The 25746-nt window shown below is 48.3% G+C and overlaps 1 protein-coding gene across 1 annotated transcript; it reads right to left on the bottom strand.

Moving 5' to 3' along the window:
- Positions 1–234: 234 nt before the first annotated feature.
- Positions 235–24999, bottom strand: Erbb3 (erb-b2 receptor tyrosine kinase 3). Its single transcript, XM_045153295.1, has 28 exons — positions 24761–24999; positions 21056–21207; positions 19995–20181; positions 19000–19125; positions 18318–18383; positions 18061–18179; positions 17811–17952; positions 16886–16999; positions 16668–16788; positions 11871–11944; positions 11620–11710; positions 11259–11464; positions 10949–11081; positions 10523–10613; positions 9487–9641; positions 8654–8707; positions 8198–8333; positions 6976–7095; positions 6764–6862; positions 6378–6563; positions 6092–6247; positions 5754–5829; positions 5272–5418; positions 5070–5167; positions 4797–4973; positions 4595–4660; positions 4071–4374; positions 235–2800 (listed from the first exon to the last, which is right to left on the bottom strand). Exons 1-28 carry the CDS (start codon positions 24840–24842, stop codon positions 2274–2276), a joined length of 4005 nt encoding a protein of 1334 aa, XP_045009230.1. The 5' UTR covers positions 24843–24999; the 3' UTR covers positions 235–2273.
- Between the last annotated feature and the right edge of the window lie 747 nt (positions 25000–25746).

The raw sequence follows: 25746 nt of genomic DNA, 5'->3' as shown, positions 1-25746 counted from the left end.
AAAGGTAACTTGTTTATTGCTGAGAGCAGATAAAAGTAGTATAGTTAGCCAGATGCACAAGGGGGCGCACGCGTCTGGAGTTCGTTTGCAGAGGCTGGAAGCCCTGGCGCACCCATTCTCTCTCTCTCCCTCTATCTGTCTTTCTCTCTGTCTCTGTCGCTCTCAAATAAATAAATAAAATATTTTAAAAAAAAGTAGTATTCTCTTACATTTTTCATTTATCAGACAAGAAGCTGAAAAAAATGGCATATTTTTATTCAGACATGTATAAAAACAAAACAAAAACTTCAACAGTACAAGACTTTTTCCCCAGTTCCCAACCAAGAGGACTGAGGTTTCAAGATGGGTCGTCCTCTATACCACCAGTAGCTTCTCATTCCTGAATGAGAAAACCTCCTAAAAATGGTTCTTGGGGACCTCTGTGAATTGGTTTGCAAGGAGTGTATAATTTACAGCACATTCAGGCTGTGGTTTACACAAAGATGTGGAGTTATTAGTCCTTCTGGGTCCTCCTCCCTTCCTGAGATGAGAGGTCTGAGTGTAGGAGGAGGATGTGGCTGTTGGAATTTGGCTTATTTCTTAATTCAGTGCAAAGACAAGAAAACAAAACCTAGTGTAGTGGGTCACATCTTTAATTCCAGCCCTTGGGAGGCTGAGACAGTATTGCTGTGAGTTCAAGGCCACCCAGGCCAAGTCTAGGCTATAAAGTGAAAACCTGTCTCAGTTTAAAAAAGCAATGCCATTTCAGGGCATGCCATACCAGTTTCCCTTGACATCTTTTTTGTTTGTTTGTTGTTGTTTTTGAAGTATGGTTTCACTCTAGCCCAAGCTGACCTGGAATTCACCATGTAGCCTCAGTGTGGCCTCGAACTCACAGCTCATTCTCCTATCTCTGCCTCCTAAATGCTGGGATTAAAGGTGCATCACCACACCTGGTTCTTGACATCTGATAAGGACTTAGGATTTCTGAATCCTGGACCTGTCATTTAATTAAGTTACTTAACTTCTTCAAGGCTCAGTACTCTGTTTTCTGAGGTTTTGCTCTCCAGTTTGTAGTTACCTATGGCCAACTGCAGACTGAAAATGTCGAATTAAAATTCAAGAAATAATTCCTAAGGTTGAAATTGTACACTATTCTGAGTACCATGATAAAAACTGCAACCATCTGTCTATCCCATCTGGTAGGTGAATCATCTTTGTGCCCACTGTATCCACATTGTATAAGCTACCTGCCTGTTAATCAGTTAGTAACCTCTTGGTTATCAGACTGACTGTGTTATCACAGTACTTGTATTTGAGTACCCTTATTTTACTTAAAAAATGGCCCCAAAGTACAAGAGTGCTAATGCAATTCAGATGTGTCAAGAAATGCTAAAGTGATAATTTTTGATTTAAAAAAAAAGTTTTAGAAAAAAAAGTCTTACATTAATATTGATAGTAAGAACAACTCTATCAATTAAATTGTGAAAATGGAAAAAAGAACTTAGTACTAGTTTTTCTGTGGCACTTCAATGAATGATAAGTACTTAGTTAAAATAGAAAATGCATTACTATAGGATTCAGTTTTGTACACCAAGTAAAAAAGTTAATATAAAATAAAAAAATAAACTATAGGGTTCAGCACTATCCACAGCTTCAGGCACCAACTGGGTATTTGTAGCACCCATGGGACTACTGTATCTATAAAATGGGATAATCTATACCTCACAAAACTAAGGATTATGATTGAGAGGCACAGGTTAGCATGGCTCATTGTAAATGCTCAACCAATAGTAATCAGTACCCACAAAGTTTTAAACTTCCCAGTCTTTCCAATGGGATTAAGAGCCTTATTAAGCCAACATGGTACTTTCCTCTGCTCTGCCAGGTTTACTCCATCTCCTCTTCTTTAGAGCAGTCTGATGGGAAACAAGGGCACATTAAAAGGGTCTAAATCCCAACAAGTAAGAGCCTGAGAGAAAAGGGTTTGGGAGTAATCCTTCATATCTCCAGGGAGTCGCCCTGAGGAAGCTGAGGAATGGGATTGGGGAGGCACACAAAACAGGAAAACCTCCTTTCCCAGGGCTGGGAAGGAGAAGAAAGTGCACAGCTGGCTACACACCACAAGAATTTTGTGTGAAAGTGTTTAAAAGCCTTCAAAGGTTGAATGGAATTGTCTAGGGCCGGAGAAATGGGGCTGAGACCTGTGAGGGAGAAGAGTCAGGAAGAAAAGGAGTACCCTCTAGAGGCACTAGCTGCCATCAAATGCTCCCCGAGATTTCAAGGAGCAAGGGTTATGTTCTCTGGGCATTTGCCTTAGGGAAAAGCCTGCTATGCCAGTAATCAGGGTTATCAAAGGCAGAGTCAGTGGCTTCTAAGCTACGTAGAGTTTTGAGGCGGGCATAGCGGACATGAGGGGCATGATGTCCAGGCCCCTGGAAAGCTCTCATCTCTTCATATCCTTGTTCAGCTGCTGGGCAGGCCTCCATGGCTGCATAATCCCCCCCTGGACCACCACCTCCGCGCCGCCGGTTCATGTATTCATAGTCCTCATCTGGAGTTGTGCCAGCAGAGGGCATGATAGGCACAGGATGGAGTGGGCAACTCTGTGTGCTGCCCAGAGAGGCACTGAGGTCTGATCCCACGTCCATATACTCATAGCCCAGTTCCTCAAGGGAACCAGGCCTTGGGGGACAAGATGAGCTGTGTCTTTTCTTCCGATTCATGTATTCATACTCCTCATCTTCTTCATCATCTTCGGTACCCAGTACAGAACTGAGACCCACTGAAGATAGGGTGCCTTCCCGGGAGGAAGAAGTACCTAGGGTTGAAAATAAAGAATAAGAGTAGCTGGATGTGGTGGCGGAAGCCTTTAATCCCAGCACTCGGGAGGCAGAGGAAGGAGGATCACCATGAGTTCGAAGCCACCCTGAGACTTCCAGGTCAGCCTGAGCTAGAGTGAGACCCTACCTCAAAAAGCCAAAGAAAAAAAAGAATAGATATATGAAGAGCTTCATGGAAATAGGCAGAATGGGGGAGGGGGGGCGGGGGCGGAGGGAGGGTTAGAAAAAGTGAATAGGGAGAGATGTTGAGAGAAGATAAAAGAAGGGGTAGACTGAGCCTCTTAACTCAAAAAAAGGGGGGTGAGGGAAGCTTACAGTAAGGATTAGAGGAAAAACGTTGTAAGAAGACTGGAGAGATGGCTTAGTGGTTAAGGTGCCTGCCAGCAAAGCCAAAAGATCCAGGTTCGATTCCCCAGGACCCATGTAAGCCAGTTGCATAAGGTGGCATATGTGTCTGGAGATCGTTTGCAGTGCTCATTCTTTTTTTCCTCCCTCCCTCCCTGTCCTTGCAAATAAATAAAAATAGTTTTTTTAAAAAAGGTGTGGGATAAACAGGGCATGGTGGGGCATGCCTTTATTCCCAGCACTTGGGAGGCAGAGGTAGGATCGCCATGAGTTCAAGGCCACCTTGAGACTATAGTGAATTCCAGCTCAGCCTGAGCTAGAATAGAACCCTACCTTGAAAAACCAAAAACCTTTGTCTATTGTCTCTCAAATAAATAAATAATAAAATTAAAAAAAAAAAAAGGGCTGGAGAGATGGCTTAGCAATTAAGGTGCTTGCCTGCAAAGCCAAAGGACCTCGGTTTGATTCCCCAGGACCCACATAAGCCAGATGTACAAGGTGGCGCATGCATCTGGAATTCATTTGCAGTGGCTGGAGGCCCTGGTGTGCCCATTCTCTCCCTCTCTCTTTATCTATCTATGTCTCTCTCTCAAATAAAAGTTAAATTAAACAAACAATTTTTTAAAAGGTGTAAGAGGGGCTGGAGAGATGGCTTAGTGGTTAAGTACTTGCCTGTAAAGTCTAAGGACCCTGGTTTGATGCTCCATTCCCCAGGACCCATGTAAGCCAGATGCAGAAGGTGGCGTATGCATCTGAAGTTCGTTTGCAGTGGCTGGAAGCCCTGGAACACCCATTCTCTTCCTTTCCCTCTCCCTCTCTGCCTCTTTCTCTCTCTGTCACTCTCAAATAAATAAATTAAAATAAATTAAAAAATTTTTTAAAGGTGTAGGAGGATTCAGGTACCTTTGAGGTGTGTATCTGGCATGACGTAACCATTGATATCTTCTTCTAAGCCTGGTGGGGAGAGTGGGGTGACGGGAGTAAGCAGGCTGTGGCGCTGGGAATGGTAGGCACTATCTCCACGTGGCCGCGGGCTCCGGCTCCGGCTCCTGCTTCGGCTTCTACACATTGACACTTTCTCTTGGAGCTCAGCCTCAGAGCCTGTCACATGGCCCTCTGATGACTCTGAGGTTAGGCGTCCCCGTGGCACTGGGTGCAGAGAGACTGGCCGGGGGCATCGTTCACTAGCCCCACTAACTGCAGACTCCTAAGGAGGAAAGTAAACAGAACAGTACAAGGAGATTTATACAGAGACAAAGAAAAGGAGACATTTGCTTAGAAGGAGGGTAGGATGTTCAATACCTTCCTTTTTTTTTGCAGGATGGTGATTAAACCTTAAAGGTTTCAAAGTGTCCTTCCATAGCCCTATCAGCCTTTTCTAGCCCGTAAGACCTTCTGCTACTCTACCTTTGGGCAGCAGAACTTACCAGGCAGGCCTCGCCAAGATTACTCTGGTTCATGGGTATGTATCCAGATGAGGGACTAATCTGGCTCTAGGATAGAAAAAATAAGGGGAAGGTTAAAATGAAGGAAGAAATCTTAGTTAGCATGGGGGTTGTAGAAAGTAGTTAATTTGGGCATCTGTAGGGTTCATGGAGCAGAATTTTGGGCAGTTAGAAAGCATCTTACCCCACGTGGCCGACTAAGAGTTCCAACTGGCAGGCTGAGGGCAGAGCCAAGCGTGGTGGCCAGGCTGTCCTCCTCTGCCTCCAGGTCGAGGTCCAGGTCCAGCTCTGGCTCCAGCTCTACTTCCTCGAGTTCCTTGTTTGGCTCTGCCCCCGGGGGGATTCCAGGCCCACTCTCTCTCTACAGGGGCAAGCAACAGTCAAGACAGATCATAGTTCTAGCCCAGTCCTCTTTTCTCTAATATGTGGACTTTGACACACCCTAGTTCCTACTCACCTTTATGACCAGGTAACGTGGTGGGTCACGGGCCATCCTGGTGAACTCATTGGCTAGTTCCTTAAAGGTTGGGCGAATATTCTCATCAATCATCCAACCTGGGGGTGAGATGCAGGAAGTAGGACCAGAAGAAAGAATAGAGCCGTGGAGGAGTACTGAGGGAAGTCAGTTAGAAAATGGCTGTGGCCAACAAGTAACTCACACTTGACCATGACCATGTAGACATCAATGGTGCAGATCTGGGGCTGTGCTAACCGCTCTCCTTTCTCTAGCAGGTCTGGTACTTCAGCCAATCGCAATCCCGCATAGGGCTCTGCTCCAAATGTCATCAATTCCCAAACTGTCACACCTGAAATAGAAAGAGATGGACTAGTCATGAAGTAAGAGACAGAACTTGCTCTAATACAAGGATGTGAAGGGCCTATATTTCTTATTTCTTTTTTTTTTTTTTTTTTTTTTGAGATAGGGTCTCACTCTAGTCCAGTCTGACCTAGAATTCACTATAGTCTCAGAGTGGTCTTGAACTCACAGTGATCCTCCTACCTCTATCTCCCAAATGCTGGGATTAAAGGCATGTGCCACCATGCCCAGCAGAGAGCCTATATTTCAAAGGAGGTAGTGACCCAAAAGGCAGTTGTGGAATTTGGGCCAGTGGAGACATGGAGGGAACCCAGAGGCACTCACCATAGCTCCAGACATCACTCTGGTGTGTGTATTTCCCAAAGTGGATACTCTCAAGAGCCATCCACTTGATTGGAGTCTGAAGAGTAAAGATAAAAATAATGGTAATTTTTTAAAAAAATTATAAAGATGCTACCAGTTGATTTCCACAAATTTTCTTAGCATTTCAAAACCCCAACTTCACTGTCATTCTTGGTTCTCTGAACTTCAAATTTCTGGCATCTCCAGTTACTGCTCATTGAATTAACCACGAGTCACCGCAGAAGGACATCACTTTTCTCTCTCCCTGTTTCACCCACCCCAGCCCAGCCCCACCACCATTCCCATTTGTGTTACTTTACCTTGGCCTCACTGTGTAATAACTGTTTATCATCAGGAGGCAGCAGGTCGGCCACACCAAAATCTGCCACTTGAACCTGACTGGGTGACTTGAGCAGTACGTTACGAGCAGCCAGGTTCCTGTGCACCATACCGTGCTCCTCAAGGTAGTACATGCCCTAGAGGAGGAAGTAGTTTCAGGCTTGGGGCAGCAGTCACTGGGGTCCTTGAGCTCCCTCTTAACCCTGAAGAGCTTGCAGTCTTCTCACCCCTCCAGTCTGCTTACCACAGCTCTTGGGTTCTTCTCACCTTGGCAATTTGAACTCCCCAGTTGAGCAGCAGCTGTGGCCCCAATGCTCCTTGGTGCTGCCTCACATGATCCAGCAGGGAGCCCAGAGGCAGGAACTGAGTGACAAGCTGAAGAGATGACCCTGGGCATAGCCCTAGCAGCCGCACAATGTGGGCGTGGTCTAGGCTGCCAATGGCCAGCATATGCTACAAAACACAAGAGGTACTATTCAGGGAGAAACAGACTCACATACATTCCACACCTAGCCCAGGGCTTCCCCCAACAATGAAGCACAGCAGCATGACTGACACCTGTAACACAGTACGTGCCAACACAGGACCATACTTCTACATGACTGCATCAAACACTGTCTTCTAGTGGCACACGATTCCCATCCTTCACTTACATCTGTTACAGCTTGAAAACTCTGTCGTCCACTCTTATCCTCGATGACTTTAATGCAGACTGGAATCTTGATGGATTCACCTTCAGGGATCCACACCCCCTAGGAAGGGAGTTGGTTGAGAGTCATTTTCCCCAAGTCAGTCCTTCATCAATGTTTCTCCCATTTGCCCTACATCATTCCCCACATCGCCAGTCTTCCAGTGGGTCACTTACCTTGTGTACAGTTCCAAAGACGCCTGAACCAATGACTTTAAGCTTCCTTAGCTCTGTCTCTTTGAAGATTCTGGCCAAGACTTTGTTTGCCTTTTCGCTGGGATCCAGAGGCTCTATGCTCTGAAGAGTGGACAGGAAGGAGGGATTTAGAAAAGTCCACTCTTGCCCAGTGTGGTGGCACATGCCTTTAATCCTAGCTGAGGTAGTAGTATTATGAGTTTGAGGCCAGCCTGGAGCTACAGAGTTAGTTCCAGGTTAGCTTGGCCTAGAGTGAAATCCTACTTTGGGAAAACAAACAAACAGAAAAGGCCACTCCTTCATTTCAGTCCCACTGACTCCACTGATGGAGACCAAGGGCAGCAGAGCCAAAAGCTGGAACAGGAAGAGAAATTGTCTTTAGTCCTGAAAAATATCATATTGAGGAAGAACAGACCCCAAGGACTGAAGAAATTATGAAAAATCAAGAGGGCTGGGTTTCACTTTTGAGTAGCAGAAGGGGCCTGGGGTGAGGTGGTCATAATATACCTTTCAGCCATTCTGGATGAAGGTTATTTTACAGATGCATAAACTGAGTCACAGAGAAGTGACTTCTTCAAAGCCATAGTAAAATTAGAATAAATGCTCGTGTTTCTCTCTTTTCCTTCCTCACTTTCTTCCTTCCTTCTCCCCTCCCTTCTTCCCTCTCTCCTTGCTTTTTTTTAAAAAAAAATTATTTTTATTTATTTGAAAGCGACAGAGAGAGAAAGAGGCAGAGAAAGAGAGAGAATGGACACGCCAGGGCCTCCAGCCACTGCAAACGGACTCCAGATGTGTGCGCCCCATGTGCATCTGACTAATGTGGGTCCTGGGGAATCAAGCCTCGAACCAGGGTCCTTAGGCTTTACAGGCAAGTACTTAACTGCTAAGCCATCTCTCCGGCCCCCCTTTTTTTTGTTTGTTTACTTTTGCTTTTTTTTTTTTTTTTTTTTTTTTATTTGAGGTAAGGTCTCACTCTAGCCCAGGCTGACCTGGAATTCACTATATAGTCTCAGGGTGGCCTTGAACTCACAGTGATCCTCCTACCTCTGCCTCCCAAGTGCTGGGACTAAAGATATGGCCACCACATCTGGCCTTATAATACCCTGTGGAAGAAAGGAACCAAATTTCCGGGGAAAGAGGAACAGGGTAGGGTGATGGGTGCAGACTGTACAGAATGCCTCTCAAAATGAAGCTCAACACTCACCTCGCCCCGTTCCAAGTAGCGCCTCATAGCCCTTTTATTCTGAATCCGGCGTCCACGCCAATAAAGAATAGTGCCACCCAGGATCAGGAAAATCACAGCCAATCCTAATGTCAAAGCCATTGCCAGATGGGTTTTGCTATGAGATGCAGAGAAAGCTAGCATTATCCTGGGTTTACACATTCCTCAGGAATGTCATCTACATAGTATAGATCTGGGCAAAATGTTAACATTTCCCTCACATGTATTCTTGAGTATTAAAGAGGTTAATCTAAACCTAGGTCTGTCCCATCATAGGCTAGTGCAAGTTAATTTTAGGAAGGAAAGGTCAGGAGCCATGATTTTTGAGTCTAGTGATAGTGGGCTGTGTATATAAATAAAAGGGCAGAAGGTAACCAACCTCTTGCTCTAGATTTCTCCCAAATATCCTGGCTTCCAGAATCTCTAAACTCATCTTACCTGATTAATACTAGTGTTTGGCCTAAACAGTCTTGCAACTCTGGGCCCTTGCACCTAGGGAAGAAAGTCAATTCCTTAGAAGACACATAGAAAACAGAGGCTCAAGTCCAAGAGCCTCAACATACAAGGGCTTGTTTGAAACCAAACCAACTGTGACATCCCATCCAGGAAACTAAGGCCCCAGACACAACCTCTATCTCTGGCTCGCCATCCCTGCCCAAGGCTCTCTTGCATGGAGCTTACTCCAGGCTCTGCTGTACTTTTTGTGCTATTATTGAGTTTCCCTTTCCTCTAATCCTTCACTCCCTAGCTGGAAGTGATTCTTAAATCACCATCCATTTTTTGTTTTTTGAAGCAGGGTTTTGTTCTAGCCCAGGCTGATCTGGAATTCACTATGTAGTCTCAGGGTCGCCTTGAATTCATGGAGATCCTACCACCTCTACCTCCCAAATGCATGTGCCACCATACCCAACTATCCTTTTTTTTTTTTTTTTTTAGGTGACAACTTTCATAATTATAGACAATAAACCATGATAATTCCCCCTCTCTTATTTTCCCCTTCACAACTTCAGTCTCCATTATATCCCCCTCCTTTTTTTTTTTTTTTTTTTTTTTTGAGGTAGGGTCTCACTGTAGCCCAGGCTGACCTGGAATTCACTATGTAGTCTCAGGGTGGCCTTGAATTTATAATGATTTTCCTACCTCAGCCTCCCAAGTGCTGGAATTAAAGGTGTGTGCCACTACGCCCAGCTTCACCATCCCTTCTTGTTGCTTCCCTTGGCCTGTGCTCCTACCCTTTCCCTGACCCCCCTTTTCATCATTTCATCACTGACCCCTGGGTGCAGTTTTCATGACAGGGCCGACATTCATTTTGAGCATCTGGGTACTTGTAGATAGGCCCCTTGGCACCTAGGATTCCATAGGGGCAGCTGCTCACACAGTGGGGCCCATCTTGAAAATGGGCACACTTGGCACAAGCATCAGAGCCCTGATTAGAAGAGAAATGTCATTAAGAATGAGATCCTGTGGGCTGGAGAGATGGCTTAGCGGTTAGGCGCTTGCCTGTGAAGCCTAAGGACCCCGGTTCAAGGCTCAATTCTCCAGGACCCACCGTTAGCCAGATTCACTAGGGGGCGCACGTGTCTGGAGTTTATTTGCAGTAGCTGGAAGCCGTGGCGCGCCCATTCTCTCTCTCTCTCTCTCTCTCTCTCTGCTTCTTTCTCTCTCAAATAAATAAATAAATAAATAAAAGAATGAGATCCTGGGCTGGAGAAATTGCTTAGTGGTTAAGGCACTTGCCTGTGAAACCTAAGGACCCAAGTTTGAGTTCCCAGAACCCATGTAAACCAGATGCACAAGGTGGCACATGGGTCTGGAGTTTGTTTGCAGTGGCTGGAGGTCCTGGTGTGCTCATTAACTCTCTTTCTCTGCCTCTTTCTCTCTCTCTCAAATAAATTAGAAGTTTTTTTTTTTAAGAATGAGATCCCAATGTTAATTCCATTGTTTCAGGATCTTCCTGTATAAACTCTAGCATTGGAGTGGAGAAATGGCTCAGCAGTTAAGACACTTGCCTGAAAAGCCTAAAGACTTGGGTTCGAGTCCCTAGTACCCACATAAAGCCAGATGCACAAAGTGGCACATGTGTCTAGAATTTATTCACTGCAGTGGCTAGAGGAGCTGGCATATCCATTTCTCTCTTACTATCTGTCTCTTCTCTCTCTCGCAAATAAATACATTAAATATATATAAAACCCTTACTATTATTTGCCTTCCTGGGCTGGCCTGGAGATTTGGCTATATCATTCTCTAGATACTCCAAAATGTTGGCCCACCCTGTTTCCCCGATCCCAGGGCTGGCTGCTACTATACCGAGCCATTGCATGTGGCAACACCCTCCATGGGTTGGCATTCTGGGTGGCAGGAGAAGCATTCACTTTCATGAGCAAACTCTCGAGGTTCCCTGCAGTGGGAGACACAGGAAGGAGGGTCATTTCCAAGTTGTGACCTTAATAATGAGGACCCCTACCTCATGATTGCCAAGGCACATGCAGAAAACTGTCTAGAAAGCCAGATATGGTGGCTCACATCTGTAAGCCCATCACTTTGGAGGCTGAGGCTGAAGGACTTCCATGAATTTGGGCTACAGAGTGCAACCTTGTCTCAAAACAAAACAAAAAAGGAAGGAGGGAGGGACAGAGAAGAGAAGGAAGCTGTCTAAAGTGTAAGGTACCATCTGAACTGCTCCAACCCACAGCCCCACCACCACCCCTTCTTGGTGGTCTCCTTTCACTGTACCCATTCAGAAAGTTGCAGTGAGTCACACAGACACCACCTCGGCTGTAGTTTCGACAGGATAAGCACTGACCAGGGCCTGGGCCCCAGCATCCCCCAGAGGAACACAGCGGATCACATACTTTGCCTTCTGCCACTGGAAAAGAAGGGATGGATTAGGAGAGAACTCACTTTCCAGTAAAGCTCTCTCCTGAATGCTTCCTTACTATTGCTTCCAACCTCCCATCCCCTTTCTCCTTGGTTTCATCTCACACTGCAGGACCCTGCACCTCCCAGATCCCCTGTTCTCACCCCAGTGGGCCCTTTCTCTCACCGCAATCTCTGCGAGGCCGATTATGCTTAATGTCTAGTCGCTCTTCTGAAGGCCCTCGAAGCAGCTTGGTCCAGTTTAAAGAGTGGTGGTAGCAGAGCTGCCGGTTTGAACTTATGTAGATACGCCCAGCACTAATTTCCTTCAAGGATCGGAAGCCCAAAGATGTGATATTCAAGTTCTTCATGATCAACAAGGAGAAGCCCCGGCTGAGAATAAGGAGAGAGCATGAGAGTGTAGGCTACAAAGGGAAAATGAAACATGCAGTGGATTCATTTTCATTTCAGGAGAAAACGCATTGCATTTCACAAGAGGATGTCCATTTCAGCCAGGAGATGCCACCATCTGCACACCCCTTACTCACTTATAGAGGCTTCTGCCCCCAATGGTTGTCAGGTTGGAGAAAACACTGAAGTTGTGCATGTGAGGAGGCCAGGACTGGATGTTCAGGTACCCTGAGAGGTGGAAAAGTTATGTGAGCAGGAAGCCTTCTCCCCTCTCTCAGTTTCTCAGCCCTCCCGTGTTCCTTAGGGCATGATTTTTCTCAAGTAGTTGAACTACAATGCATGCCAATCATTCATCTATTCCACCCAGCAAAGGGAGTCTTTCTCTCACCTGTGATTTCCCTTACTGTTCGGAAGACATTGAGCTTCTCAGGGTCCAGGGCAGGGATTTTGTGCCAGGGGTCCCTGGGGGAACAATAAAATTTGGTTAACAAAGTAAAGGTACAACACAGTAGCAACAAACAGACCACACCTCAAAATTTACTTTCTAGACATCACTTCATTTTTTTTCAGTGCAGATCAAATTAAGGGCCTTGTGCATGGTAAGCAAGCTGCTCTGCCACTGAGCTACAACCCAGCCAGATTAAATGCGGCTTCTAAGTTCCATTCTTCATCCAAAGGAAACAGAACTCCTTAGAAAAATGCCCATGGCAGGGGAAATATAAAGATATAAGCTTTGAGCATCTTGTACCAAAAAAGTAAAGAAGTGCTGGGTGTGGTGGTGCATGCCTTTAATCCCATCACTTGGGAAGCAGAGGTAGGAGGATCGCCATGAGTTCAAGGCCACCTGAGACTACATAGTGAATTCCAGGTCAGCCTGGGCTAGAGCAAGACCCTACCTCAAAAAGAAAAAGAAGTGCTCAAAGAGTAAAGAGAGTATGTCCACAAACCAGGAGCCAGCTTGATGGGACTCCCCATGATGAAATAAGAGACACCTGAACATCAAAATAACTAACTGAGGAGGCCTGGGAGACTGCTCAAGAGACCTTTCAGGTTCAGTCCTCAGGAGTCACATAAACAGCCATGCATAACTATGTATGACTGTCACCCCAGTACAGTGGAGAAACAGACACCAAGGAATTGCCCAGACTTAGGAAAAAAACAGTAATATCTAGGATCAGAAAGAGATTTTGGGAATGGAGAGATGGCTTAGCTGTTTAAAGTGCTTGCCTGCGAAGTCTAAGCAGGTTTGATTTCCCAGTATCCATGTAAGCCAGATACACACTGTAGCACATGTGTCTGGAGTTAATTTGCAGGGGCTGGAAGCTTTGGGGTACCCCTTCTCTTTCTATCTGCCTCTTTATCAAATGAATCTCTAATGAATAAAGAAAGTTTAATTAATAAAAAAGAAACAATATTCTGGGCTAAAGAGATGGCTTAGAAGTTAAGCACCTGCCTGTGAAGCCTAAGGACCCCACTTCGATGCTCCATCCTCCAGGATCCACGTTAGCCAGATGCACAAGGGGGCATACATATGTGGAGTTCCTTTGCAGTGGCTGGAGGCCCTGGTGCACCACTTTTCCCTCTCTCTCTCTCTCTCTCTCTCTCTCTCTCTCAAAAAAAAAGAAAAAAGCCAGGCATGGTGGCACATGCCTTTAATCCCAGCACTTGGGAGGCAGAGGTAGGAGGATTGCCGTGAGTTCGAGGCCACCCTGAGAGTGCAGAGTGAATTCTAGGTCAGCCTGAGCTACAATGGGACCCTACCTTGAAAAGCCAGAAAAAAATTTAAAAAATATTCTGAGCCAGGCATGGTAGCACATGCCTTTAATCACAGCACTCAGGAGGCAGAGATAGGAGGATCACTATGAGTTTCAAGGCCACCCTGAGACTACATAGTGAATTTCAGGTCAGCCTGAGCTAGAGTGAGACCTTACCTAAAACAACAACAATATTCTGTCATTTTCCTGAAGCTGAACTCACAAAAATGTCAAAAGTCATAAAAAATAAGCAAAAACTAGCCAGAGGTGATAATGCCTACATGTAATTCCACCACTCCAGAGGCTGAGGAAGAAAGATGGTTGGGCAAGTTTGAGGCCAGCCTATGCTACATAATGAGACCCTATCTCAGGCTGAGAGGTTAGAGAGTTGGCCTGCAAAGCCTAACAGCCCACATTTGATTCCCCTCTACTCACATAAAGCCATGTCCACAAGGTGGTACATGTGTCTAAAGTTTGTTTCCAGTGGCTGGAGGCCCTGGCACACTCATTCTCTCTGTCTCTTTTCTATTTCTCTCTCAAATAAGTAAATAAATAATTTTTCTTGGCTGGGCGTGGTAGTGCATGCCTTTAATTCCAGCACTCCAGAGGCAGAGGTAGAAGAATTGCCATGAGTTCGAGGCCACTTTGAAATTACATAGTGAATTCCAGGTCAGCCTGGCTAGAGTGAAACCCTACCTTGAAAAAAAAATACACATATATAGGGCTGAAGAGATGGCTTAGCAGTTAAGGTGCTTTCCTGCGAAGCCTAAGGATCCATGTTCAACTCTCCAGATCCCACATAAGCCAGACGCACAAATATAAAGGCAAGTGCACATGACCACTAGGTGGCACATGATGAGGCCATGGCATGCCAATTCTCTCTCTCAAATAATTTTTTAAAATTTTTTCCAGGTAGGGTATCACTCTAGCCCACGTGGACCTGGAATTCACTATATTATCTCACAGTGGCCTTGAATACATAGAGATCCTCTTACCTCTGCTTCCCAAGAGCTGGCATTTAAGGGGTATGTCACTATGCCTGCCTTTTTAATAAATATTTTTAAAATATTTTATGTTCATTTATTTGAGAGATAGAGAAAGAGTTAAGAGAGAACGAGAGAGAGAGAGAGAGAATGGGTTTGCCAACTCCAGCTGCTGTTAAACCAACTCCAGGTGCATTTACCACCTTGTACTTCTGGCTTACTGGGAATTGAACCTGGGTCCTTTGGCTTTGCAGGCAAGTACCTTAACCACTAAGCCTTCTCTCCAGCCCTAAAAATATTTTTTTAATTCTTGGGCTAGGAAGATGGGTTCAGGTTCCCAGAACCCACTTAAAGTCATATTCACAAAGTGGCACAGGCATCTGGAGTTTGTTTGCAGTGGCAAGAGGGCATGTCCATGCTCGCTCTCTCCTATTCATTTTTCAAGGTAGGGTCTCACTCTAGCCCAGAATGACCTGGAATTCACTATGTAGTCTCAGGGTGGCCTTGAAGTTACAATGATCTTCCTACCTCTGTCTCCTGAGTGCTGGAATTAAAAGTGTGTGCTACTACACATGCCTGGTTTCTTCTTCTTCTGTTTTTATTTTTATTTATTTATTTGAGAGAGAGGGAGAGAATGGGCACAAAAGGGCCTCTGCCACTGCAAACAAACTCCAGACGCATATGCTACCTTGTGCACCTAGCTTACATGGGTCCTGGGGAATAGAACCTCGGTTCCTTGACTTTGCAGGCAAGTGCCCTATCTCTCCAGCCCCCTCCTTTTTTTGATTAAATTTTTAGCCAGATGTGGTAGTGCACACCTTTAATCCCAGCACTTGGGAAGCAGAGGTAGGAGGATTGCCTTGAGTTCAAGGCCACCCTGAGACTATATAGTGAATTCCAGGTCAGCCTGGGCTACAGTGAGACCTTACCTCAAAAAACCAAAATAAGGGTTGGAGAGATGGCTTAGCGGTTAAGCACTTGCCTGTGAAGCCTAAGGACCCTGGTTCAAGGCTTGATTCCCCAGGACCCACGTTAGCCAGATGCACAAGGGGGTGCACGCGTCTGGAGTTCGTTTGCAGTGGCTGGAAGACCTGGTGTGCCCATTCTCTCTCTCTCTCCCTATCTGCTTCTTTCTCTGTCACTCTCAAAAATAAATAAATAAAATGAACAAAATAAATAAATAAATAAATAAATACATTTTTTTAAAATTTCACTTTTTTCTATAAATCCAAGACCACCCTGGGACTATATAGTGAATTCTAGGTCAGCCTGGGCTACAATGAGACCCTACCTCAAAAAAAAATTTTTTTTTCTCAATTTTTATTAACATCTTCCATGATTATAAAAAATATCCCATGGTAATACCCTCCCTCCCCCACTTTTTTTTTTGAGACAGGGTTTCACATACCCAAAGTTAGCCTCAAACTCACTATGTAGCCCAAAATTACCTTCTTGCCTCTACCTCCCAAGTGTTAGAATTCCAGGTGTGTGCCACCATGCTCAGATTAAAGCAAGTGGCTATAGCCTGTTTCTCTCTCTCTCTCTCTTTCTTTCTTTCTTTTTTTTTTTTTTGAGAGCGACAGACACAGAGAGAAAGACAGATAGAGGGAGAGAGAGAGAATGGGCGCGCCAGGGCTTCCAGCCTCTGCAAACGAACTCCAGACGCGTGCGCCCCCTTGTGCATCTGGCTAACGTGGGACCTGGGGAACCGAGCCTCGAACTGGGGTCCTTTGGCTTCACAGGCAAGCACTTAACCGCTAAGCCATCTCTCCAGCCCTCTCTCTCTCTCTCTCTCTCTCTCTCTCTCTCTTTCTCTCTCTCTCTCTCTCTCTTTCTCTCTCTATCCCATATGCACACACACCTTAAGTGTTGTCCTAGAAATCAGAAAGCCCATTTGTTTTTCATTGTTCCAAGGACCAGAGCTAGGAGAAACAGCTTAGGGAGGCATATTTTTATCTGAACTTAAGGAAGAATTTCTAGAAAACTTCAGAGAAGACCCCTGTTCCTGTCCTACACCATTCCTCAAAGTAATACTTGGTTGCTCAAGAATGGCCCTGAAGGGATGTGTGCTTTAGATAGAAGGTGGGGTTCTACACTCCCTCAGGTTCTTTGCCACCTGCAAGACTTCATGACTCAAGATTTCTAGTAAAGCAGGGCGTGGTGGCGCATGCCTTTAATCCCAGCACTTGGGAGGCAGAGGTAGGAGGATTGCTGTGAGTTCTAGGCCACCCTGAGACTCCATAGTGAATTCCAGGTCAGCCTGGGCTAGAGTGAGACCCTACCTTGAAAAATCAAAAAAAAAAAAAAAAAGATTTCTAGTAAAAAAAAAAAAAAAAAATTAAAAATAAAGATTTCTAGTCAGCTGCTTATAGGGAAGATTTGGACTCATAAAATGAACTGTGTGGTGACTGGGATGGGGAAGTAGGGTGAGCAGACAGAATCTCTAACCCATTGAGGCCGGTGATAAGAAAGTCCAGGTTGCCCAGAATCTTGGTGCAGTTCACAAATCCATCAATGTTGCTCGAGTCCACAGTCTGGAACCGGTTCCCAGAGCCTGTCCCCTCACAGGCTGCAAAACAAACAGAGTCTCAGAAGGTGGGGTGGGAGTGGCTGGAGCAGCCTCAAAGGAAAGCATGTCTGTTTATGACTTATCATCTTCTGCTCACCTTTTGGGCACAGCCCTCCACAAGGTTCACATATCTTCAGCCCATTTTTATCTACTTCCATCTTATCAGGAGGACAGGCCCTGACACAGGATGTCTGATCCACCACAAAGTTATCTGAAGAAGAAGAGAGCATCGTTAGAGATCCCTGTCTGCCATAATAGGTTCCTCAGTCTTTCTATAGACTGGACAGTCCCTGTGCTCTCTGATGCTTCTAAGGACCATAGCTGTAAGTCCCGAGAAAGCAGCCAGAGGCAGTGGTACGGTGGGGGAGATCAGATGATCACATAAACAGATCCCCTACTGATCATCCAACTTTATCACTTTTTTAAAAAAAAATTTTTTTTTGTTCATTTTTTATTTATTTATTTGAGAGCAACAGACATAGAAAGACAGATAGAGGGAGAGAGAGAGAATGGGCGCGCCAGGGCCTTCAGCCACTGCAAACGAACTCCAGACGCGTGCGCCCACTTGTGCATCTGGCTAAACGTGGGTCCTGGGAACCGAGCCTCGAACCGGGGTCCTTAGGCTTCACAGGCAAGCGCTTAACCGCTAAGCCATCTCTCCAGCCCCAACTTTATCACTTTTGCTTCCCAAAATTTTGTGTAAAAAGTTGGGTCCAAAGCAGGGTGTGGTAGTGTACACCTTTAGAATCAGCATTCAGGAGGCTGAGGCAAAAGGATCACCATGAGTTTGAGGCCAGCCTGGGCTAGAGTGAGACACTGCCTCAAAAACAAAAAACAAGCCAGGCATCGTGGTGCGCACCTTTCATCCCAATAGGTAGATCACTGTGAGTTCAAGGCCACCCTGAGACTACATAGTTAATTCCTGGTCAGCCTGGGCTAGAGTGAGACCCTACCTCGCAAAACAAAACAGAACAAACAAATCCCCTTGGGTCTACTATTGTTGGTCCTTCTCAGACACTTACGAGGACAGCTGGCCACACAAACTCCTCCATACTGATACTTGGTGTGGGGGTTGGGCTCTAGCTGGAAAGTTAGCTTGTTGTACACAAGAGGCTGTGGACACCGGGGTACACAGGCCCCACTGTCATTGAAGTGTCGGCAGGCCTGGAAACAAAGAGACTCCTAAAACTCATGTTTCCTATGGACCCTTACCTTCCCCCCAAAAGCCTGCCCCCCCATTTCAGAGTATAGGCTGGCAGTACCACTACGTACAAAGCAATCTGTGTCCTGGGGTCCGGAGCAGCCCCCTGCACACTCGTCATGGCAGCACTGGTTAGGGTCAGGCCCAAAGCAGTGCCCATTACACTGAGGGGCACAGATGGTCTTGGTCACTAAGGAAAGAGGGAACACGTGCTGTCGGGGCTCTCAGGACTAAATTCTGAGGCCTCTGCTCACCCCGACCCTCAGAATGGATGCATGGCTACAAAAAGGCATGAGCTTAAAGTTTTTAGAAGGAAATTCAAACTCACATGTCTGGCAGTCTTTCGGTCCAGGACCCCAGCATCGTCCCTTGCAGTTCTCATGACAGGGGGGACCTAGTTGGGAAGGAAGGTGTCACATAGGGCCATCAGGGATGAGAAAGGCTTGCTTGAATCCACAGGGTATGATGTCAGCACACAGGCACCTCAATCCCAGGAAGCAAGTGCCTGGGCAGTGTCCCTCCCTGCTCTTGGAGAGCAGGGTTGGGCCCAAGTAAACCTGTCAACAAGGGGTGGAGTCACACCCCCACACCACCCACTAGGCAGCTGAAGGGGAGGGACTAGGGCAGATGCCAACCTCAGCCCTGGTCCCATCCCAGGAACTTGGTTCCTAACAGTCAAAGTGGACCAGCAGAATACATGCTTGTGAACATACAGAGGGCAGCAGAATAGGGACAGGGTAGCAGGAAGATGTTGTATTGGAAAGTCCATAGGACTGGCTTCTTGGCTTAGCCACCCAGACAGCTTTTTCCCTGCTTCCTAATGCACTGCTTCGATGGTTTGGACTCTATGACACTGACTTGGTCCCTCCTGGCAGACACATTCTTGGGTCAAGAGCCTGAGGTGATTGTTCAGTGGAGGGTGAGTCTAGATGAAGGATGTAATAGGCAGGGGAAAGGAGTCACTCTGATTTGGTGGGGTAGGGAGAGCAGTCTTAACCATGGCCACTCACAGCTTCTGCCATTGTCCTTCACCACTATCTCAGCGTCTCGATCCCTCACGATGTCCCTCCAGTCAATTGTATCCATGTGGCAAAGTTTGTCATTCTTCTCAATATAAACACCCCCTGACAGAATCTCTGAGATGGAGAAGAGAAGTAACAGGTTAAGGGCTACAGCACAAGGGCCTCTTCCCTACCCCCCCTTCCTGAGCAAGGGGGCCTGGCTGGCTGGTGTTCCAATCAGATTCATGCTGTCAGAAAGGCTGACTTTCTAAGAGGAGGAGTCAGGTGGAAGAAACTTCTGTCTCCTCAGACACCTGTCAAGATCCGGTTTAGCCAGTGGGGGAGGGGAGGGGAACGAAGGAAAGGACATCCTGACTTAAACCCCCAGGCCTACCTGAGTGTTTTCCAACTGATTGGGACAGGGAGAGAAGAAGGTACCCAAAATTGATTTAACCCTATATTCCTCTAGCTGGAAGGGACTGGGAAGGAGTAAAGGTACGATTCCAGGTTAAGAAGGGACACCAAAGGGCACTGTACTTTGAAGTTGGAGGAATGGGTAACAGATCCAGCTCCCAGTCCAGCCCTACCATGACACAGGGACTCTCCCTCCTGAAACACATGCCCACAGCTTCCTCCCAGGGACCCCTGTTGCTTAAGGACAGACAGGCCTTTACAGCACAAAGGCAGTGGGCAGCTTGGAAGGGGCAATAGATTGAGCAGTCCTGAGTCATCCTCAAGATGACTATCAGCAGGGTGACTGAGGGCAAGGCCAGAAGGAATCGTCAGAAACTGACCAGTGAGGGCTAGAGAGGTGGTCCAGCGGTTAAGGCACTTGCCTGCAAAGCATAAGGACCCAGGTTTGATTCCCCAGTACCCATGTAAAGCCAGATGCACAAAGTGATGCAGGTGCCTAGAGTTTGTTTGCAGGGGCTGGAGCCCTGGGGCACCCACTCTCTCTCTCTCTCTCATAAATAAGTACACTATTAAAAAAGAAAGAAACTGACCAGTGAGCTGAGTAAAATGGAGCTGGCGCAGAGCGTGGCTGGAGTTGGTATTATAGTTCAACATGACAAAGATGGCAAACTTCCCATCGTAGACCTGGGTTCCCCGTACCACTCGGAGATTAGGCAACGGAAGTGTAGAGAATTCATTCATGGCCACAAGGACATAGCCTGTCACTTCTCGAATCCACTGTGATGGAGTAAATCATGAAAGGGACAATAGGACAAGGTCTCTCTCTCTCTCCTTTAAGGCACTAAGGAATCCTTAACTCCCTCTGACCCACAAGTGCTGAGAAGTAACATTAGGCAGGTGTTCCACCACTGAGCCTCAGCTTTCCCCATTTTTTTTTTTTTTTTTTTCCCGAGGTAAGGTCTCACTCTATCCCAGGCTGACCTGGAACTCACTCTGTATTCTCAGGGTGGCCTCATACCCAGTTGATCCTCCTACCTCTGCCTCCTGACTGCTGAAATTAAAGGCATGCACCACCACGCCCAGCTGTCCCCCCATTCTTTAGCTCATTCACTCATTCTTCAGACTGGCCATGAACTCCTAGGCTCAGGCAATCCTTTTGCCTAAATCTCCTGAGTATCTGAGCTTACAGCTGCGTGTCACTGTACTCAGGCTCCTAGATATTTCCTTCCTTCCCTTCTTTCTTTCTTTCCTTTCCCCTACCCCTTTCCTCGCCTCTTCTTTCCTTTTCAGTACTGAAAACTAACCCCAGGCCTCATGAGTGCTAGGCAAGCACTCCACCACTGGGCTAAATCCCCAGCCTGGAATTCTTTCCAATTTCTAATTTGGACTAGGTTGTCATACTACTGTGTCACTTGTGTAAGTGAAGACGAGCCCTGTCCCCTTCCTGTGGCCTGCCCCCTGTACACCCTGTACATTCCTGGTTACAGGACGAGATCACAGGTTCCAGATTCTAGTCACTTTCTCCCTCAGTACAGAGTTGAGTCTTGGGAGCACTGAACAAGCAAAGTGTGGCCCAGAGAAAGGGAAGGTGTGTCCTATGTGGAGGATACAGGGGACTGTGTTGAGGAAGGGGTTGGACGGGCACTCTCACCTGCAGGAAGGAAAGGTCAGCATTGTGTCCTGTGAGCACAATCTCGAGGTTGCCCATCACCACCTCGCACCTCTCATAGAGCTTATACAATGTCTGGTACTGGTTCTCAGCATCTCCAGTCACACTCAGCCCGTTCAGAGTCCCTGGACACACTGCAAAATGGAAGCATGAGTGGCAGAGAGCTGGACGCAAGTGTTCAGGCCCCTCCCACAAGAGGACCTCAGTTGCCCTCTTCCAGTAACATCCACGGGCTTGGAAGGCAGTTGCTGTTAACCCTTCCCACGAAGCAAGGAGCCCCCTCCCCATCTCACAATTCCCCTACCATCCTGCATAAGAAAGTGGGTAAAAGGGGCCCTTTTCCTACTAGGGTCCCTCTGTGACTCTTTCAGGTACTTTTTTTTCCCCCTGTGAGGTAGGGTTTCCGCTGTACTTCAGGCTGACCTAGAATTCACTGTGTAGTCTCAGGGTGGCCTTGATCTTCCTACCTCTGCTAGGATTAAAGGTGTATACCACCTCACCCGGCTCAGGCACTAATTTGGGCACTAAGGGGTTAATCCACAAGGAAACACTAGGAACTTTTCCCCTCCCTAGAAAGGAGATGTTAGGCATGGATCAAACTTTGACTCCCCTCCTCTCCCTTCAAGTAAGGCACTTACTTCTTGGGCCTCATCCTGCCTCTCTCTAGGTCCTGGAATAAACATCTCTTTGGGGCTAGCACACAGCCCCTATTGTGTCTACTGATGGTGGGATGGGGGCAGAGAGTGGGGGCAGTGCCTGGGGCCACAGTTCAGCCTACAATGAGGCAATTCTATCCAGGAGGAGGGGGCTGCCCCACCCTACCCCAGACACCCCGTCCTCAACAGCACCCCCCTCTACCCTCGAGCCTTGGGCTCAGACAAGTGACCTCACTGGAGGGGGAAGATTTGGTAGTGGGGTTGGGGGGGTCAATGGGAGCTTTGTCTTTAGAGCTAGAAGATAAGTAGCTGGCGGCCTCCCCCTTCCTAAATTCTGGCTTCTCTTCTCACTCCCTTCCCCTAAGCCAACATGCTCCAGTTCCCTCAACATCACAGTGTAGTCCTGGAGTATTTGTCAGTAAACAGAGAAGTCTGGATAGAAACAGAACAGATCTCTAATCCTCAGCCTTTCTCCCAATTTCATTGTTCGAGAGATCCAAGCAAGACTTCCAACATGTCAGTCCTCACCAGCAGACACTCCAGGAGAAAGCTCAGAAGAGGGGCTGAGAGACACTTCAGTCTTGGGCTTTCACTTTCCTTTGTAAAAATAGAGGATAATGAACTATGGGAAGTTTTGGCCTCTGGAGCCCTATCCCTGTTTCTTTCTCTGGCTCAGTGAGAGGCGGCATGGGGACGATGGGGAATAAAGGGTAGATAGCACCTGTTCCAACCATCCTTCCCTGAGGCAGGCAGCTCCGTGGGAGAGACGAGTGTCATAGTGGGAGGGGGAGTAGGGGGCCCCAGCCCCTCCAGCTGCACACACCCCTGGTCTGACTACTTGATCTTACAGGGACCCCCTTTCCCTATAGCTGCCCATGAAGAAAGGAGTGGGCTAATACCAGCAAGAGGAACCTAGGAGCCAGGCGTGATGGCGCATGCCTTTAATCCTGGCACTCAGGAAGTAGAAGTAGGAGGATCGCTGTGAGTTCGAGGCCACCATGAGACTACACAGTGAATTCCAGGTCAGCCTGAGCTAGAGTGAGACCCTACCTAGAACCCCCCCCCCCACAAACAAAATAATGAGGAACCTGGGAACTCCAGGGTCCTTGAGCTGAAACAGACTAGAAAGGTTAGTCTTTTCCTGACTAGCCCCACCTACTTCCTGGCAGAACACCCCTCTTCCAAGTCAAAGTACTAACCCTTCTCCTCACATAAGGGAGGAGCTAGGACTTCTGCGCAGGGAAGTAGTGTGTACACCCACACACTACACACAACTCATACACAAACACGTACAAGCAGCCTCCCGGGTCCAGAAGTCTATATCCATCCGCCCTTGGGGTCCTTACTAGGAAGTACTACAGGTGACCCTATCCATCCCACCTGTCCACAGTCCTGGTGCACTTTGTGGCTGTGCTTGCAAGGCAACAGTATTACAAGTCCTGGTTACCACCCCCGGGGGTAAAGTCCATATTTCACAAACAAGGGCAAAGGGCCTGGGTAGGAAAGGAGTATAAACAACACCTCTGGGAGAAACCAGGCGACTTGGGAAGGAAAGATAGGGGAAGTGAATTAGAAAACCCCTGCTGTGACCAGGCACTACAAGCTCAAAGAGAGGCAATGTTGGAACACCTCTTGGGTAAAGAGCCCTGTGCAGGGACAGAAGACTCTCCAACCCTTGCAGAAACCTCTCCACCAACACCCGCCCCCCCATACACACAAGGGACAAAAGGGCTATAGAAGACTTGAGACAGGGCCGGATGCCCAGAGGCTGCAGAGTCCAGATAAAGAGTAGAGACCCAACCATATCTGCCCCTGCTTCTCAGGGAGGATGGTGGGAAGCTGGGACTCCTGGGTTCCTGTTTAAAGATTGGGGTGTCAGAACAGTGATGCAGTCACTCCACTGGCCCCTCCCACTCCAGTCCTCAGACCACCCCCTCCACCAGCTGGGAGTGTTCACATCTCAAGATCCCAGGGGCTAAATTTAGGCCCAGCAACTGTGGGAGAAGCACAGGTGGTTTCTCCCACTCCCACCCTGGGGAAGGGGCCCTGACTATGCCAAACCCCAAGCTGAGAGCTGGGGAAGGCGGCAGAGCTCAACAGAACCCTGATCACACTAACTCCAGCACTATGCAGGTGCCTCTGGTCCCAGAGATGCCCAAAGGGGTGGGCTTAGATGCCATGGAACCAGAAGAGCAATGTGGGGCTCTGTCTGGAGTTAGACAATGAACAGAATGGGAAGGGCAGAAGTCGGTTCTAGAAATGACTCCATAGGGCAAGACAGGATGCTCCAGGTGGGAGACGTGACCTCCAGTTGGGAGAGAAATGGTCTGTCCTTTGCTCTACCGTTCCTGGGCCAAGGCACTGTATATTAAAGATGTTCAGTAAATGTGAGCTCAGTTGACAAAAGGAGGTTGTAAACTGGGGATCCACCAACTTTATTTTGAGAGAAAGCAGGCAGCCAGCTTCAGTGGGGCCTCTCGCCCTGATGTCACCTGGACTTGGCCCTCAGGTTAATCTCAGCCCTTCTCAGGGCAGTCCCACTCACGGAAGAGGAGGTGCCGCTCCTGTTTTTCCAACATCAGAAAACAACAACCCTTCCATAGCTCCGCCCTGTCGGCAAAACAACGAAACTTGGGGGTTGTAGAAACTTGGAGTGGGATGGGGCCATGGGGCTGGAGGGCAAGCTGAGATCTTTCTGTTAAGATTCTCCACTTCCTATCAGCTCCTCACAGTTACAGAAAGGCCCCTGCCCCGCTCCCTGCAGGACCCCTCAGAGGTGTGAACTAGGGTCCAGGTATCAACCTAATCAGGGCAGACCAAATAGAGGGTCTGCAACACCCCGGGGAAGAGGGTGGGCATTCAAGAACGCAGTCCCTGCCTGACTCACATCGTGTACCTAGCCAGAAAGAAGGGTCCCTCCTCAGGTGGTCCCAACAGCTCAGGAGTCGCAGCCCGAACCCCGTAACCCAGCTCAGAGTCTGCGCGCGCTCGGGTGCTCCCAGGTTCCAGCCGCTGGGGCTCCCGCGCTTACCTGCCTGAGAGTTGCCCACCTCGGAGCCGCGGGCCAGGCTGAGAAGGAAGCCCAGCACCTGCAGAGCCCGGTTGGCCCTCATGACTCCGGCGGGGGTTGCAGGGAGCCCAGTCGAGTCCGGCCCGGGGAGGGCCCCCTGGTCTAGGACATCGAAGCGACTAGCCACCTGAGCCACCAGCGGACTGGCAGCAGTGGCCGCAGCGGAGGTTGCAGACGGCAACCGGAGCCGGAGTCGGAGTCAGGAGCGGGCTGGCAGGGGAGGGCGTACGTCTGGGCGAGGTGGAGGGAGGGAGGGAGGGCCGGCCGAGCGGAGGCGTGAGTCACGGCCGCGCCCCCTCCCGTGCGCGGCTGCAGCGCGGACTGTGGGCAGCGGCGGGCACCGGCCGCAGCGCGCCGCCGTCCCGTAGCCTGGCCCCGCGGGCCGCGTCGGGGAGGACGGGGGGGGGGGTCTCGCGCCCGCGTTTCCTTTCCCGGAGCCGGGGCTCCGAGATCGCGATCCCCAGCGCCTCGGGCCGGGACGAGGTAGCGAAGGCGGGTGTGGAGAGCGCTCCCAAGCCCGGCCCCCTGAAAGTTGGCCTCGCCCATTAACCAAATCACTCAACTCCCCTAGCCGGTTGGATCACTTGGAGGGATTTGTCTCTGTGAGTGTGAATATTCCTTTTCTATTTTTTTTTTTTTTTTTTTTGAGTGGGAGGTTGTTTTTGATCCTCGCGCTCATGCCACCTCAGTTTCCCCGGGAATTCAAAGCCCCGTAACTCATCCATCCTGCTCAGGAACCCGAGCCCCCAGAGGCTGCGTGAAATCGCACTGTCTCCGGCCGCTTCCTCCGGCAGACCCGGCGCCGGCCGGGCCTCTCCGGGGGATTTGGCTGGGGGGCGGGGGTGGTTTCCAGCCTGGGAACAGACCCCGGAGCCCGCCTTTCCTCCCCTGCCGCGGGAGGGGCGCCCGCACCTGTCGCGGTCCCCTCTGCTGCCCCCCACGGCCGC

This window comes from Jaculus jaculus, chromosome 6 (assembly GCF_020740685.1).
Source record: "Jaculus jaculus isolate mJacJac1 chromosome 6, mJacJac1.mat.Y.cur, whole genome shotgun sequence".
NCBI classification, from domain to species: domain Eukaryota; kingdom Metazoa; phylum Chordata; class Mammalia; order Rodentia; family Dipodidae; genus Jaculus; species Jaculus jaculus.
Note: the sequence above shows the minus strand (reverse complement) of the source record. Positions and strands in the feature narration are given on the sequence as shown.

What these genes read in the sequence shown, in the direction of transcription:
- Erbb3 (XM_045153295.1), bottom strand. Translation starts at nt 24,842, where the DNA reads ATGAGGGCCAACCGGGCTCTGCAGGTGCTGGGCTTCCTTCTCAGCCTG. An exon ending in TCGGCCTCGCAGAGATTGCG is followed by an intron (nt 11,082 to 11,258) that starts GTGAGAGAAAGG and finishes CTTCTTTTCCAG; the next exon opens with TGGCAGAAGGCAAAGTATGT. An exon ending in GCCAGATACACACCTCAAAG is followed by an intron (nt 2,801 to 4,070) that starts GTACCTGAATCC and finishes TTTCAACCCTAG; the next exon opens with GTACTTCTTCCTCCCGGGAA.